This window comes from Pongo pygmaeus, chromosome 4 (assembly GCF_028885625.2).
Source record: "Pongo pygmaeus isolate AG05252 chromosome 4, NHGRI_mPonPyg2-v2.0_pri, whole genome shotgun sequence".
NCBI lineage: Eukaryota > Metazoa > Chordata > Mammalia > Primates > Hominidae > Pongo > Pongo pygmaeus.
The window spans coordinates 149,021,577-149,039,922 of record NC_072377.2 but is presented as its reverse complement, the minus strand read 5'-3'; the positions used below and the strand labels follow the sequence as shown (position 1 = coordinate 149,039,922).

The following is an 18,346-nucleotide window of genomic DNA, read 5'->3' as shown; positions in this document are numbered from 1 at the left end:
TGATTTCTAATTTTATTCCACTGTGGTCTGAGAAGAACCTTGATATGATCTTGATTTTTTTTAAATTTATTGAATCTTGTTTTGTTGCCTATAGCCTATCTTAGAGAAGGTTCCGTGTGCTGATGAGATGTATATTCTGCAGTTCTTGAGTAGAATATTCTGCAAATATCTGTTAGGTCCATTTGTTCTAAAGTGTAGTTTAAGTCCATTGTTTTCTTGTCGACTTTCTGCCATGGTGATATTTCTAGTGCTCTCAGTGGAGTGTTGAAGTCCCACACACCCCATTATTGTGTTGCTGTCTATTTCATTTCTTAGGTCTAGTAGTAATTATTTTATAAATCTGGAAACTCCAGAGTTAGGTGCATATATATTTAGGATTTTAGTATTTTTTTGTTGGAGTGATCCGTTTATCATTATATAATGACCTTCTTGTTTGTTTGTTTATTTTACTTTTGTTGCTTTAAAGTCCATTTTATCTGATATAAGACTATCTACTATTGCTTGATTTTGGCTTCCATTTGTGTGCAACATCTTTTTCCACCTCTTTACCTTGAGTTTGAGTTTATATGAATTTTTACATATTATGTAAGTCGCTTGAAGATAACAGATATTTGACTTGTGATTTTTTAATCTATTCTGTCAGTCTGTATCTTTTAAGTGGATCAATAGACTATTTATGTTCTATGTTAATATTGAAATGTGAGGTGCTGTTCCAGTCATCATGTTTGTTAGATTGTTACCTAGATACTTTGTTTTCTTCATTGTGTTATTATTTTATAGGTCCTTTATTGTTTTAGAGTTTTATGCTTTGAAGAGGCTTTATTCTGGTGCATCTTTTGTTTCAAGATTTAGAACTTCTTTTAGCATTTTTGGTAGGGATAGACTGGTGGTGACAAATTTCCTCAGCATTTGTTTGTCTGAAAATGACTTTATTTCTCTTTTATTTATGAAACTTAGTTTTGCTGGATACAAAATTCTTGGCTGACAATTATTCTCTTTAAGGAAGCTAAAGTAGGACCCCGATCTCCACTAGAGTGTTAGGTTTTTGCTGAAGCCAGTGGTGTTTTTATTGCTCACATGACAACCTCCACATTACCTAATGCCATGGCCCCACTTGGAAGAATCTACCTTCCATATACCCCTTGTCTCAATCTCTCCTTTTTGCCTCTGAGTATAGCCCTGTTAATTCTGCCCTATCTTATAGGCCAAAATTTCTCAGACTTTAATGTGTATGTGACATGTGTCCCTGGGTTTTGTTAAAATTCAGATTCTGATCCAGTGGGATTGGAAGTGGGAGTGGTTCTGAGGCTCTGTAGTTTTATGCTGCCTGTTTATAGAATGGACTTTGAGAAACAAGGCTCAAGACCATTTTTCTCCCCGCTCTCAGATCTATTTCACTTCAACTCCTTGCCACCTACTTTATGCCTCTTTTATAGGTACTCTGAGAAATTCCAATAAGATAATCACAGCAGAAACAGAAGTAGTGTCAGAGGGAGGGAAATGTCTGGAAGATAGAAACAATCAAGAGATTGTATCAATGAAGTTGGATCTATAAAAAAAGTACTAAAATTTTGTACCTGTAGGATATATAATTATTTTACCTTGTGTCATTTTACTCAGTTTCCCAGGCTTCAAAAACCTATATCGTCAGAGCTCTGTATTTATGTTGAGATTTTCTCCAGCTCTTCCCTTAAGGTTGTTGGCATACATATAGGAATCCTTGAATCTGGGTTTTGTGTACTTTGGAGACCTTCTTCTGTTTTGTTGTTTTCACAATCTTGAGACTAAAAGGATGGGATTTGTATAGGCTGTATGTCATAAAACAGTAAATAATCAATTTTTCCTATTCAAACAAGAAGGCACCCTTTCTCCTTGTATGTTTTTGTCTTTGGTTGATATTTACTTAATTAAAAAAGAGTACCACAAAATACGGGAAACAGCTGATATTGACATGTTTGTATATTATTTTGGCTAATTTTTAATCTGCTATATTTCCAGCACTTCCTCAAAGCATCATAAATAGCAATGTAAGATACTCTATAGTTGGATAGACCTATGAGAAGTTATGTTATAGAAAATAACTAAGAGGAAAATGATGCAGTCCTTTCTAAGTCCCCAACTGTTTCTTCAGCTTTCAGAAACTATAGATGAATGAGAATACACACTGAAAACCTCAAGGTGCCAGAGGACATGTGAACATCATTGCACTATGAGCATAAAGCCTGAGCTTTGCAAAGAGACCTGCAGGTAGCCGCTCCCTAAAGAGTAGATCAAGTTAATTATCATGTTATTCATTTACTCTAGCAGGAAAAAACCCTCTTATGCCTCAGGTACACAAAACTGATTATTATTAACATCTTTTTCCCTCCTCATACTCTCTCACATTTGTTAATGTCAGGTGACAGAGAGGCCAGGACATCCATCTCCTTATTGAAAAAAAAAACCAAAACTGACAGTCTATTATTTCTAGGTACTAAGGGCCACTCTTTCCCAGGGACAAAGGGAGAAAGAATGATTTGCTGCTAACTGTGTGGCTTCTCTGTCTAACTCCAATAAGTTTACTACTTTCTCACCATTTCCAATCCCTTACCGTCTATCCATGTTAAAGACAAAACGGAAATTCATGCTGGACTTTCTGGAGCAAAGGGTGCAAGCTCTGGTTAATGCAGAAAATGAGTCATTAAACTGGGGCATGTGTGGAAATTAGCAGGGAAAGGTCTTGGGTGTCCACTTCATCCCCAGGGAAGAAACAGTAAAGGTAGCTCACCCATTTGCAATAGCTTTAGGACCACAGACCACAGTCCACCAGCATTCAACTCACCTTCTCCTTGTCTTTCATTTCCTCCTAGATAGAATTGCTGTTTTCTCTCAAAGGCAATCTAAAACGGTCAACATTTGGAACCCACCAAATCCTCCCCACCTCCACCTCTTCCTTCAAATAGGAGACCAGCCAGAGCTGAGGTAAAAATCAGTTGAGAAAGGGATGGCAAAATGGTGCAAAATATATATCTCCTTCAATGTCCTCAATCACAGACTAGATGAAGAAATTGAGGCTTCAAGAAAAGTGTATGGTGGGGGAAAGGGGCACTGTTAGATAAAGGATGCTGTGATTTATTAAACATGTTTACCCTGTACTCCAGATGCATGAAGAACAAACAGAATAAAAAGAGAGGGAAAGAAATGTATAGAAAAAAAGTAGAACATCCAGGGAGGATGGAGAGGAGAAAAGCTTTATTTGTACCGAAGGTACCTATGTGTCTGTGATTTTGTCTCTTGGAGACATCCTATTTAATTGCTGCATATCCATCAGGAAGCAGACAGGCTTGAAGAGCATGTTTGAACTCAGACCCATCCAGAGGAAGAGCAATACCATTTCAATATACTAGCTATCTTCCAGTTATGTAGGGTGTTTTTGTTTCTTGCTACCCTAAAGATAGGACACATGGTGAGTCAGAAGAAAGAGAAAAACAAGTCAAAGACTGAGTTTAGTCCTCAGAATTTCTTTTTGGTGCTTTCATAACATGGTAATAAGAATAAGCAAGGGGTTTATGGGGTGCACCTGGAGCTCTCTGGCAATCTTAGCATTTGAAAACCCTGCCCTCCTCCTGGGCCTTTGTTGCTGACCTATTGATTTTTTTTAAGCTCTTCAACATGAGGCTGGCTTACTGAAGGCTGAAGCTGCTCTGCCTGGCTAAGGGTTTTTATCATCCCCTTATTGAAACGAAGACCTATCATGACCTGTTTCAGTGGCAGCTGCCATTTGGGACAAGATTGATGTGGGCTCTGAATATTTTTTAGTCATGGGGAGGAATGCTGCCTTTGGGTTGAAATTGGAGGGAAGAAGTATTGTCTAAGCAGTTGGTATTTTTTCCTATTTCACTGTCCTCGTTGCAAAAATTATGATCCTTCTGATCAAGTCCTGTTCAATTCAATTTATCAGAAGGATGAGTTTTTGATCAGTGGCTGTGTACAAATCTCCCCAAATCTTTCCACAGATCTCAAGAGGAGTCTTTCTCCTGGTCCACTACCAGTGTATTCCTGGGCTCCCCATACACCCTTTTTTCCACCCATGCTCCCCAGCAAGTAGAGAGAGCCCCCTTGTGTCCTCACCACCCACATCGCAGAAGCTTTAGGGAGTGTTCTCAGGACCCTTGTATTTTGGGGGAAACTAGCTGCTGTTCTGGGCAGAACAATGGTGACAAATAAATTCCTTCTTGCTGTTCATCCTGTAAGTCTGCAGCCAACTTTTTCTCTTAATGTTGGTTCTTTACTTGTCTATGTCATTCTGGAACAGTGGAGGCATAGCCTTTCCCTGTGCCTAAATTTAATGAAGTTTTGGCTCTATTTAGGCAATTTCTAAGGCTTTGGAGGTCATTAACTTCACAGTTCTCCATCACAGTTGCTTTCTCTCTCTCAAGTTTTCAGAGGAAAGCCCACAGCTTTCCACAAAAGAATTCATGGGAAAACTTTTTCTCCAAACCCCTCCATAACTTCGGTCTGTCTAAGCTTCCATCCCTCTTGTGGACTGAAATTCAGCATGGTACAGCATCCTTGTAGCCACTGTTGCTAAGGATCAGCTTATTGAGGCAAAATAGACTATCTCATTCCTAAGTGATCTCAGTGGTAATAGAGTTTTAAGGAGGATTACTGTAAACTAGATCCTCACTTTCTCCTGCTTGGCCTTCTGTACCTTGTGGGGCTTTTTACTTTGGGTCCATGCAGTATGGATGTTGTGACTTTAGAATAGTTTCTCAAAACAAAGCTGTAACTGTTATCTCACTTACATGAGATAGCTCATGAGAAAGTGTCCTAGCCTGATTCCACAGCTGCAGTTCTAGACCCAGAACCATCTCTTCCTCCCTGGGTCTTAACTTTCCCGTTCTGTACAAGAAATACAAGGAAGGGAATGGGTTAAACAAACATTTCCCAAAGTGTGTGTCTCAAAACTGTAAGAAAGTTTGGTGAGACCAGTCTGGGAGATTCTGGGTTAAAGTTTGAAAGTTTTTGTTTGTTTTGTTTTGTTTTGTTTTTACTGCAAAACTCTCAGGGCTTTAAATATAACAAAGAGCATTTTAAAAGTGCAAGGTGGAATGTGTAAAAGAGATTACATCTCTCAAACTGTACATTGCCCAATTCCTTCCATTTTTTCAGTGCATATCATGGGGCAAGTATGCCACCAAAAACAGTTCACAACAGCAAAAGGCTGAATTATTTCTAAAGCTCCCCCAAGCTGTTAAATTATTTTTTGTAGAATTTTCCCTTCTGATTAAAAAACATAATGCTTAACACTATTAGCAATGTCATAAAATGGTAAAGTGTAAAAAAATACGTATTCAGATATTCAGTGTTGAAGCCGAATTCCTTTTTAAAATTTGCATTTTGGAATAATAGTAATAAGAATGGATAAGGGTTATTAAGCAGCTATTTAATGTACAAGATACTCTGACAAGTGCTTTATATGGATTATCTAATTTAACTCTCACAAGAATCTTGTGATGTATCCATTATTTCTATTTCCTATTTACAGATAAGGAAACCGGTGTTTCAAGAGGTTTGAAAAATAGTACAAAGCCATCCAATTAGCAAGAGACAGAGGCAAGGCCTCCACCTATTACAGTTTAATTCTAAGTATAATAAATAACCAATTTATTAAGTCTTCTCCTTTTCTGTACCCAAACTCAGCAAGCTGCCACAACAAACCAGAAATAAACTAATTGCAATGGTAATTATATTTCATCTAAATTTCTTGAGTTAGCATGAAATAACGTTGACTCATCAGTCTCTTACGTGTACTGGAAATAGATATATATAACAACTAAATGTTACCAAATGATTTATTATGATTGGTGCTAAATTACAATGCATATGAAATGGAGTCATTTATGGAAACACATAAAAATAGTTACCTATTCTGTAATTATATTCACACAAGAATCTGAAATATAGTTTCTGTTCTTCCTTTTAAAATATATCCACAGAATGACTTTTGTAGTTTTCACCATACAATTTTACAATACTGATACTGCACCTGTATCATTTACCATACTATAAGAACTAAACAGAATATGAAAGCAGTTAATAGCAAATTAATTTTCTATATCCATCAATGAATCCAAAGAAAAGAGTAGTTTGTTTCCATTGGCAGTGAGAATAGATGGTAGTAATTCGCAGTGTAGATATTGCATACATAGATATGTATGTATATATTTCTATGTTGCTCAGGGCTGTTCCATCTATAGGCAGTTGCCTTCTGAGTGAACCAATGATTGCCAAAATGATGTGCAATTCCACCGGGACAATTAGTAGTAGCATTTTCCATCATGTTTTTCTCGCAAAAACAAATAGGTAAGAAAGAAATACAGCAGGCTAAGATCTACAGTGTTACATCCCAAGGTAAAAACAGTTACTGAGTTATTAGAGTCACAGTAGTTATGTATATTTGCTATTCACAGACTGCAGACTTTTTGCTGAATAACCGAGCTGCTGAGAACTGACGACATGTAGACATGCATTCATGTGAGTCCATAATTAATGATGTTTATACTGTAATAAGCACATTCATTTTAACACCAGTCAGTAAACAAATTCCTTTAAAGTTCGAGCTAAATCTGCTATCACAATTACACACAAAAATAATCTGTAAACAATTTGACGTTACATTTATGTACAAGCGAACTGCATTGGAAAGGAGAAGAGGTAATTTCATTGGGTGTCACTTGTTATTCATCAATGTGCAACAAACTGACCCAAGTCATCAAGTGCTTGAATGAGGTCAGGAAAAAGTAACATGAGCAAGGCCCCAATAAGTCACCACTCAGCATTAGTACCAGCAAAATTCAGAATCCTCTATTTGTGGTGACATCACATTCACAGCATCAGAAACAGATGTCACAAGGAGCTTGATAATCCCTGGTCAGATGCACTTGAAATTTCCAGGTAACCTGATCAACAGGGTCTTTAACTTTAAAAGTGTAAGGGGTGGTGCTGATATTATATTAAAAAGTCAATTTAATTTGGACGAATTATTTTGTTGGTTAGGTTCGACCCAGTGCTCTGGTTTTGAAAGACATGGGGAAGAGGAATTCAACTAAGATTACTAACTTCCTTCAGCCAACACAAAGATTCCTGATTTTACAGACTAAGCTGGGTGTCATTGCCAATCTAAGGAGTGACTCATTTAAAACAGATTCTATTAACAGGTTACAGTGGGACTCTCTGAAGTGCAGCTCCCCTAAGTTTGTGTTTCTGTGTGTCTTAACTAGAATACCTTTCCAATTATTCATGAATCAATTTCCTTAGAGGAAGAAACAGGGTAATTAATGAGAGATTTTGACATCCACCACCCATGATTTACAAAAATACATTAGTTTGTCCATCTCTAAACTAAGCAGTATATTTTAAGACAAATTTTCCTGATTCAACTTTCTCCTTTGGAATTAAAAATAAATAAATAAAATAAAATGACAGAGGAACATGAAGTTAGGATGATGTAAAATGTCCCCTCTGCTCCAAAATTTTGGGGAAAAAACAATTGCTCCTTCAAATGTTCTCAAACCTAATTAGAACATCTCATTGCTTTAAAAAAAAATGGATTTTCTTTCTTATGTTTTTAAGACAACATCTGCAGAAGGCTGGTGAAAAAAGGATTCGGTGACCGTGCTTGATTAGTTTACAAGTGCTTCTGTTGTGTGGGCACACCTGACAGATCTCTGGGAGGAGGGATCTGTGCTAGGACTATCAGTTGAAGGCATGGGCTTGTGTGCATACAAACTGATCCCAAGGAGCAGCAGGGAATCTCTGTTTGCATTGGTTGACTTTAAATATTTTTCACATTCCCCAGTAATATGCAAAGCATGTGGGTATGAATGAGTACACAACTCACTGTATTCTTAAGATGCCCAAAATTCGTTAATTTGGTTGTTATGTCTGTAAAATGCCAAAATAGGTAAGTAAGGTTTTCTTGTATTTGACTTACATTGTTCTTTCTTTGAGCAACTATTTGGGTATTGTATAAACAGGCTTCAAGTGTTATTTGCAGGAGACTAAAACTTTGTGATTATTACAATGTGCCCTTGACCTTTAGTATCTATTTACAATATGCATATTATAAATTATTTACTATAGCTTTAAATAATTAAACAGATAATTAGCTCCACCGATAAATCATGTAGGGACACAGGAACCCTCATCAGTGATATAGTGAAATTAACCAGGATATAATAAATTAACCAATAGGTAAGTGAAGCACCACTAGGGCAATAACCATTGAATTTGTGCTATCATACACCTGCATTTTTCTTTTTCTTCTTAAACATTATCACTGTTCATTTGGTAGTGTTTTGGGTTTTTTCTGTTTTTGTTTTTTTTTTTTTTGGAATGAAGAAGTTTGAAAACATGTAGTTTGAAATTCCAACAAATGATTTGGATAAGAGAGCCAGTTTTTACAAGTTTGGTGTTTCCTTAAATGCACTTTTTTTGTTTATTATTCATAGATATTAAATCTAAATATTTTGTTAATGTTCTCGGCACCATAAATAAATATATCCACTTTTAGTGGAAGAGAATTTTGGAAATTAGAACTATATTAGACCGTCTGGGAAACCAAATGTAAATTGTAATAATAATAACTTCTCCAAACTGAAAATTCCAAAGTTTTAAACTATGAGCTTTGTTTATGGGTGTATACATATGTACAGCTATAGATATATATTTATATATATACACATTTAGATGTACACACTTATGTACATATATACACATAATTTTATACATAAACACAAAACACACATAAACACACACACTCCTCATACACACACACACGCATGCACATATTTCAGTGAAGTTTCTTTTCTAAAGCTGCCTCTCTTTTTCCCAACTTATAACAGTAACAATGAGATGCTGAGGGCAGTTAATCACATTTGGGCTTTTGACCTGTCTTGAATAAAAAACTGAGACTGTTTAACAAGCCAAAAGATGAAAATAGCAGATACCTAGATACACTCATGTATAAACACGTATAAACATGCTCATACACCTATTTTACTTCTCCTGAAGCTTGCCCTAGTGACCTGTATGCAGCACAGCAAGCAATTGCAGGTGTCATTTTCTCCCGACCTGGAAGCTAGCTTATCACGGTGAGTTTCTTAGGGTATCAGTACTCACCAGATACTTGTTCTACAACATTATGGTCCCCTTGAAAATTTTTGTGGCATAAAGTACAACCTGTAGCAAATCTGCCCTTTCTTTACCTCCTAGGCAAATGCAAGTCACAAACAAACAAAAAAACCTGATGACTTTTAGGAAGGATGTTAGGCTGGGATCTCACCTTGTTTAGCATAGGAGAGAGGAGAAACAGGCAAATTCAGAGAACAGAGAGAACAGATTGTACAAAGAGATGGTTAAGCCAGCAGCCTTTAGAGTCTAATAAACTCAGAGGAAAATCTGGCTCTGCCACTTTTTAGCTATGAGCCTTTATGTGCTACTTTATCTTTCTGAGCCTCACTGACCTCATCTGTAAAGAGAGGATAGTGGTAGGGCTTACTTCATTGGCTTATGATAGGATTAAATGAGATAAGGCATGAAAAGTACTTATTAGAGTTTCAGGTACATAATAATAAATCTGTACTATATATTATTTATAACTTGATATTTAAACCATAATTCTAGAATATTGATCAGAACTACATATAGAAATAATGCTAGTCTAGGATATGAGTGAACTTAATTCAAGTTCCTTATTCCAAATTTGATTGCTTAGACATTATAATGCTCATGACACTGACCTATATATGGTATGTACCCAACAAATATTTGCTGGATATATGCATAAACAAACAAATAAATGACTGATTTAAACTTTCTGGGTCCTTAGTTTCCCTTGTATAAAATGGAATTAGAATGACCCTACTATAATTCCATCCCTGGGATGTTGGTATGATACAGTAAAAGAAAAATGTCAAATCATTTCAGACACAAATTGTGTTCTAATAAAGTCAGTACATATAAGCTAAACAATAAGACTCAGTAGCAAGGACTTGTGCTTAGACTTGTCACATGTTTGGAAACAAGGACATGGGAGCCACCCCTGGGTGAGTCTAGGAAACATATTTTCCAATAAGATTTTACCATTCTCAGTGAGGGAATATTCAACTCAAAGTAACAAAGGGTATGATAAGCAGTTACAGACAATGAAATCATTGGCCTGCTCAAAACACTTTCTCCCCCTTACTAGTTTCATTTCTGAGAGCACTTTGTGGTCTACTGTTGATCAGCTTGGGAAACATCTTTAACAGGATCATGTAAACTGAAAAGGATCCCAGAATGCTTCACAACAAACACATTTAACTGTTGAAAGATTGACAATATTACAGATGTATAATTTTTCTGAGGCAGAAAGACTGAAGTAGAAGAAGACAAGACACCTAAACTACAGGCCTTCCTCATCACTACCAGATCCCTGGAAAAAGTTTCCTATTTCTGTAAATCTCAGCTTTCACATCTGTATAAAGAGATTATTACGTCTAACTTCAAATAATTTCCATACATACAATTTCTATACACATCTAAACTGGTTCCGATTTTTATTTTTCTATTTTATCCTATTTATTGACCTGGAAGACTTTCCGTATATGGTACAGAAAAAAAAAAAAATGCCTTGACAAATTTAAACTCATGCTTAATTTAGAGTTTCTCAAGCTAAGCACTATTGACATTGTGGGCTGGATAACTTTTTGTTATGGAGGGCTTTCCAGTGCACTGTAGGATCTTTAGCAGCATCTCTGGCCTATACCCATTAATCGTCAGTAGCACCCCTCAAATCATGAAACAAAAAATAAACCCAGGCATTGCCAAAAGATCTCTGGTATGCAAAACCACTCCTGGTTTTGAGAGCCACGGCCTTAAATGCACATAACCCACATGAATCAAGGAGTTTCCTGAAATTGTTTCTCTCTGTCTCTCACCTAAAGGTATAGATAAACCACTGACCACTGGCTGCAATTAAAAAAGACTACTGATGATTAATGTGTATTCTATGTCTATCTTAGCTTTCAAAAATACATTCTTTTTTTGAATAAGATGACTCTCTTCACTATATACATGGATATGAGTTTGATTTTTCCCCAGAAATTAGTATTGTTTGAATTTCACATGAGGAGACAAGCTTTACTTAACATTCTCAACGACTGACATCCACAGTAAAGACAAACTATTGTGCTGAACTAAAAAGCTGTGCAACTATGTAACCAAAGGCTTTTTCCATGCACTTGGATAGCACTCCCACGCACGTTATCCACTGAGCTGACATAAACCTAAAAATTGCCATGTGCACACTCACACTCACACATGCACACTAATGTAATTTGAAAGCAACTCTCACTACTTTATTAAGCATCAGTTCTGCTTCCATTTGTGATGGATGGAGACCACGTCAGTAGGAAGATAATATAAAGTTATGTTGATTTTTCACTGTGCAAATGCAGGTAAATTATCTAAAGGTCAATTCTAAAAATAAACTGATAAGATGGAGGAGGTTGCTGGAGACAAGAGACTTAATAAACCCTCTGGTTGGCATACAAGTGTTTTACAAAGCTGATTAACAGGAAGATTACCCCCACCCTCCTCCAGGACAAGCCCTTGATAGTTGCTAGGCCAGGCACATTTTTCTTTATCCTTTTAAAAGTAAATTTCCTAAATAATGCAAGGATGACAGTCTGGGAACTTAACATTTTTTACCTAATTGGCAACAAAATTTGTTCACAAGCAAGAGAAACATTTTTTGAACATTAGGAAGCCGGGACAGAAAAGGGATCCCACTTAGGAAGTAGAGGAGAGAGGGCAACAAACTGAATCAAATTTAACCATTTTTGTTTTAATCTTGGCCAATTTAACAGAATTAGTTGCTCATGTTCATCAGTTTCATTAAACATCCTTCACTTTCCTTTGGCAATAATATTTACTCAAATATTCACTCATGATCATGACAAGCATGATCTCTATTTTTATCTTTCTTATAACGTGGGAATTTGGTACGTATCCAGTTACTCTGTTAAATAAATACAGTCAATTGGATCATTGAAACCCTTTTGAATTCACTCTTTCTTGCTTTCTTTCTTTTTCTTTTTCTTCTTTTTTTTTTTTTTTTTGCATTTATTCTTACACATGAGTTTGGCTTCAAGTTTTTAGTTAATGTCAGGGTTCAGGATCTTCAATTATCTGAGAGCTTCATAGTCCTGATTGAGTCAAATTGGACAAATTTAGCAGTTCAATGGCACAGGATTTGATTGGTAAAATATAGCTGAATTTACTAATCATTCTATATTCATTTTGGTTATATTTTATGTGCAGTTAATGGAATCACCTTTGGGGCCATATACATCATTAAATTATGGATCACTTTCGATTTCCTCCCACTCATACTAAGTAAGGGCCTAGAAATAAACAACTCTCCTTGGGAAAGATCACTATTTTTATTTCTTGTTGGGTATCATTAGGATACATCTCACTCAGAGATATGCTCCCATCTACCCAGAGCTAAGACTATAATAATGCAGGCTTTTATTTTGGGAAAAAACCCATACACATACACACACAATATGGAGAAAGGGTTATGGTTGACAGACAGCAGAAGAAATGGCAAAGAATTCATGAAAATCTATTCTGCCCTAGTCTTAGGATGTTTTTCTTTGGGTGTTTTCTCTTAAGATAATGAATAATGCATGCTTTGACTTATTTGCAGTGGGAAGAAAGTAAGAGAAAATGAGGAAGTGCTTCTAAGAAGTAAAGGAGCTCTTGGCCTCTGCATATTCCCTAAACAGCAGAATTTTTCCAAGCAACATCTATAGACAATCCTCATCAAAATTATTAAGGAGACTAGCTCAAATACAAATTTCTTGGCCCTGCTTCAAGTTTCTGAATCAGACTCTTTGAAGTTAGGTTGAAGGAATCTGCATTTTTACAAGTGCTACACATGATTTTTGTGCATACTGAGTATTAAAAAACACTATTAAAAAGTTTGCAATGGAGAACACTGGAAAAAGAATCTCCATTCCAACGTATACAGCAAGATGAGAATAATAGGCATTTCAAACAAATAAGCTCTGTGTTTGCATCACAAGGCTGTGATTATTAAAGTTTAAGACTCTATTCTTTCAGCAGGGGTAGACAGCAATAACCATTTCATCTGAAACCAGAATGATGAAGGCAATATAAATCAAACCTATTCCAGCAGGTTTCATTTGGTCTAATTTCTCTGCAGATATTAATCATTATACAGTTCTATACAAATGACATGTAACTCCATTGTAACTCAGGATACAGAATGTTCACTCTGGTTCTTTCTCTAGTGTGCTATTTTGACAATATAAAAGAAAATAAATAAATTGAAACTGTGGGGCATCAAGATTGCAAGACACCAACAATACCAAGACATTAAAGAGAGAAATGGCCCATGCTAAACCTATAAACCAGCATGCAAATTGGCAAAAACATTTATCTGCCACAGAGTCACCATAAGGAAAAATAAACTCCCTTCGTTTTTCTTTTGAAAATTGGTATGTCAGGTGGAGGTGACAAAGAATTCTTCCTAAAAGTTCACAGAAAGAGTCTTATTAATTCTAGCAAAGATCATCTAGAGGACCAAGGCTAGTCAAATTCTATGGCATGGTATATAGTGGCAGAAAATACCAGCACTCAAATTCGCAGATCTACACTATAGTAGATACAAAGTTGGAAGGTTGGAATTGTAGCAAAGGAAAATGTATAAGAATCAAAATCTGGTTCCCATTGTGGGAGCTGGTGTCAATTTTACAAAACACCATACATGCCTTCCTTTTGTCTCAGTGTAGCATGTTTTGTTTGACACCAACAAAAGATCCTCAGAGAAGAATCTAAAGCCCAGGAAAGCACAAGTAATCCAGAAGCGCAGGGAGTAATGGGGCCCAGAACAAGCAACACACCTGTGCCTATGGATAAAGGTCCCTCTGAATCTAACAAGGCTAATTGAAAAGAGAAAAATTCCATGTCAGCACCCTTTAATAAATGTGTTCCCCGAAAATGAATTGGTTGGAATAGATACAACTATGAAGGAATAAAGAGCAAAGGGAACGCTTATTATTTGTGCATTGTTCCCCCTTTTATTTTTATTCACCATGCATGCATTTTCAGTAAGATAACTGTGCCTATAAATACAAAGGATAACATCAGTGCATATTTTGGAAGCCACTTCACTTCATTATTTTTTGACAGCATTTCAGTGCCATTTTTTCCTAGCAGGGGAAGAAAATCACAATACCATATGATCTAGTAGTTTCATATTCCTATCTTCCCCTCTTCCTGCTGAATGCAGATCAGTTCATTTTTGATAGTGGGTAGAAGGACTTTGTAAATATGTTTCTGACTTCAGACGACCCACAAACCTTTAGGGAATGATCTCCCAAAGCTCACTGGATTTTAGTATCATGGGATTTCCCAGAAGGCAATCTAAGTTGGGGCTCTACACATGTGATTCCCCATTCATTGTATCCACTTGATACTACTAACTTCTTTATATTAGCAATTTATGGCCCTTCTCATAACCAATGTTCGAGAAGTAAACCATATATATTGTTTTGTTCAGAATTAAACAAAAAGTTATAAAAACTATTTTAACTTCAGGGAAACATGCCCGAGTCACAGTGATTACCAGAGTTACTAGAGCATGTACTCTTATAACTCACTTACCTAGAACTCATTTCCAATGTTGCAGGCTACCTGGACCTCACTTGATAACTCCACTCAAACTAGGTACTTTAAGCCTCCTCAGAGCCTTTTACTGGCCAGGTCTATGTTCATTTCTATATAAACACTCACACAAATAAATGCCATGCTGTTGTCTTAGTTACTGGAATATTTTACCACGGGATGAGTGCCAGTCGAGAGGTGGCCCAGAATAAAAATATTGCTGTTGTGATTGTTTTAAACAGGGTTTCTATTCCAGCTTTATTCACTGGATGTATAAGGAATGTCAGAGCAGAGAAAACTCATGACAGGTCAGGGGTCAGAGGAACACTGCCTGAACACTCCTTTTGCAGTGTTTAATTTCCTGTTTAAAGAATGTAGTAGAAATATTGGGTTGACAATCATCTTAATTCTTTAACTCTTATGAGGGTATTTCTCTATCTTGAGGCCATTACAGTCAGGTCTGAAATTTAGGGAAGTTGGAACTTTGGCCATTTTAGTTAGACCCCAAAGTCTTTGACAGTACTTCCAGTGACAACACAATAATCATTTGACCAAAGTGAGTTTCAGGATATTTTCCCCAAATTCAACTTCTTGACCCATTAAGCTCTGTGATTCTTTGCAAGATCTTCTGTTATTAGGATGATGGTATTGCCATGTGCTATCAAGAAACATTGAAAAGAATGAAGACATATTGGTAAGCTTTACAAACAAAGCTATGTTGTAGTTAAGATCAAATATCTGCTAATATATTAATACAGAAAAGAATGACACTTAAATTCATAAATTATAATTCTCTTGACAACTCAACTCCCAAGATAAACTTTCTTTTTCACTTATGTAAAACTTTAAACTCCATTCAAACCTTCAGGACAAGGAAACATTAGCTGAGTCTGTCATCCAAGTGTGAAGGCGAGAATTACAAAAATTCAGAAAGATATTCATATACTAGTCATCACTAAGAACAGAAATCAAGACAGAACTTCTTACATAATAAATGTGCATCAATGAAAGATTTCAAAAGGAAGAAATTAGTCATTGCTTTCCTCCTACAGATATCATCCAATTGCCTTTATTACCTGTGATACACATACACACATGCACACACACGCAATAAAACAAATTAGGAGTGCTTGGCACACAATTATTAATTGACAAATTATTTTTTGGTTACCACTGAAATGCATGAGGAATGCTAAAAATAAAAGCTGGTCTTTTAACCTTCATGTAGCAGAAGTCGATGAAAGAGCTATTGGTACCTTAGTAAAATACAGAGTTACATGGATGGATGGCTATTAACAGTTTCTTTTTGGCTGTGTCTATACAGGTCAGGATGTAATTGAAAAAGATAGTTTCATTTAGAAATCTGAAACCTTAACTTTGGAGCTTCAGTTGCCTTGTTGTGTTGTTATAGACATCATAAAAATGACACAGCTAAATCCTAGCATGGGCACAGCCAAAGCCCGAATCCCAAAGGCAAACAAAAACGGCTACAAGCAAGTAAAAATGTAGCTTTGTAGTTTAAAATTTTTATAAGAAATTATTAGGTTGTGTGTGGAATACAACTTTCTCTAAAACAAACAAAAGGCCAGACCCTTATTCAAGTACCGTGTGTTGTCCTTAGTTCCACAACAACACAGGAACATAGAATTTAATGTGGATTATGTGGAAAGGCCACACCATTAAACTGTGGGCAGTAAGAACTCTGAAAACATGGAGAAAAGTGTGATAATTCAGTTCAGGGTAGAGAAGGCTGAGTGTGGAGTCATTTAGCAGAAAATTTTGTGGATATGAATGTTTGATTTTTTAACACAAAGAATGTTTGACCAGCTCTCCTCATCCTCTCTTAATGCAGACAAACAGTAAAGCAGTAAAATGGAGCCTGAGGGTATTAATTTCAAAATAAGGAATACAATTTGTTGATGATGAGAGTCATTTGATGTTAGAAAGTGTTGTGAAGAAAGGCTGGGAAATCTTCCCAAAAGAATTTTAAGAAAGAGTCAGAAGCTCATCCATCTGAAATATTCTAAGAGAGGGCTGCTGGGAGCAGGAGCACAGCCCTTGGGAGGTCTAGGTCCTGGCATCTTGTGCATCATGTGTATATACATACTTAGTTGTGCTTGTGTTGCACAAATACTCATGCATACGGAGTCAATATAAACTGGCACATATAGATTTGAGTGAAAAGTCATATAAATCTGCCACTCCACCCTAACTCCATAAACAAAAGGAAAAACCAAAATTAAAAATTCCAAACTTATGCCATTGGGCCAGATCTTTTTCTACCATACCCTCATTCAAAGGAGGGAGGTAGAAGATGAGAGAAAAAACCCAGTTTGGGATAAATGACTCCCAAGGCCTCTCAGCTACTTTTATGTAGCTGGCTGTCATTATATATAAGATAGTTAGCACATGGGACCAAGTAAACAAACAAATAACTAAAAAAGATTTTCTTGTACTTCCACATCTAGAAAGAAATCTACCCTGTGGATTTACATGTTAAGGTGAACTAGGTAAAGTAGGCAGTAGTATATCAATGGACTATTGTGTTCTAAGAAATGTGCATCATTAGTTGTATTTTTTCCTTTAAAATATGAATTCCTTTTAGGAGGTTAATTTCAAAATGATGACTTTTTTTTTCTTTTCCCACCCCCAACCCTCCCTTATAGATGATACTTCCGTAAAAGTTCAGATTGCCAAGGATGTTTTCTCTCAGGAAACCGATCTGGAATTTTGATTTTTAGGAAATCCTGGATACATTTCTCCAGCTCCTCCTCAATTGAGAGCTTTTCTTTAACAGCTTTTTTTTTGCTGCTCATGTTCGATTCCCTGGAGCCTGAAGTCAGAGTCCGGAGTAAGTCGCTTTTCCGCCGCATCTCTGACTGTTGGATCAGCTGGACAGGGCCCTTCTTGATGGGACGGTCCAGAGTCTGGATGTTGGTCTGGCGTGTCACGGGACCACAGATGACCGTCTCCTGGGGAGAGCTGGCCTCAGACTGGCTGTCACAGCTAGATGTGGAGAGGTCATTGCAAGACGTGCCGCTCTCCCCTTCTTTGTCACCTTTGCCATTCTTGCAGCAGCAATCGCAGTGTGAGGGTGACCATCTGGAAGGCTCACCTGAAAAGAAAGCAAAGGACCCAAAGGATTAATGCCAGCCAGGTCAGTTGGAGTAGCAGTATAGCACTTGGACATACGCACAAACACACATAAGAGAAGCATCGCGGAACCATGCTTTTAGAAAATGTGGGGTGGCATCCAGGGTGGGCTGCAACAGGAGCACCCAAAAGCCAAGTCCACGAGGGGAGGAAATTAATGATGGCATGCTATATAAGAGGAAATATAGTATAATGCTTAAGCCCATGAGCACAGGAGTCAGAAAGACCCAGCTAACATCGTTTATTAAGCTTGTCACCTTGGCACATCCCTTAGATTTTCAGTTTCCTCATCTGTGGTATAAGGGTAATAATTTTCCTACTATCTGGAGTTATAGGAAGGAGTTAGATAAGTCAAAATTCTTAGTGCAGTATCTCTCTCACAGTAAGCTCTCAATAAAAGCTGGCCAATTTTCCATAGCTGATGGAAAGCTCCAAGTGACAGCAGTCAGGTACAACAGGAGGAGACTATGAAAGC

The 18,346-nt window shown here is 36.8% G+C and overlaps 1 protein-coding gene across 4 annotated transcripts in view; it reads right to left on the bottom strand.

Moving 5' to 3' along the window:
- Positions 1-5,820: 5,820 nt before the first annotated feature.
- KCTD16 (potassium channel tetramerization domain containing 16) overlaps positions 5,821-18,346 on the bottom strand; it is a 325,798-nt gene continuing 313,272 nt past the window's right edge. For 2 of the 4 annotated variants that reach the window (XM_054488308.2, XM_054488310.2), the window contains one exon: positions 5,821-17,833. In XM_054488308.2, the coding sequence (XP_054344283.1) occupies positions 17,379-17,833 (455 nt within the window). In that variant the 3' untranslated portion in view covers positions 5,821-17,378. The remainder of the gene's footprint in view (positions 17,834-18,346) is intronic. The other 2 variants (XR_010126446.1, XR_010126445.1) reach the window with 2 other exon arrangements.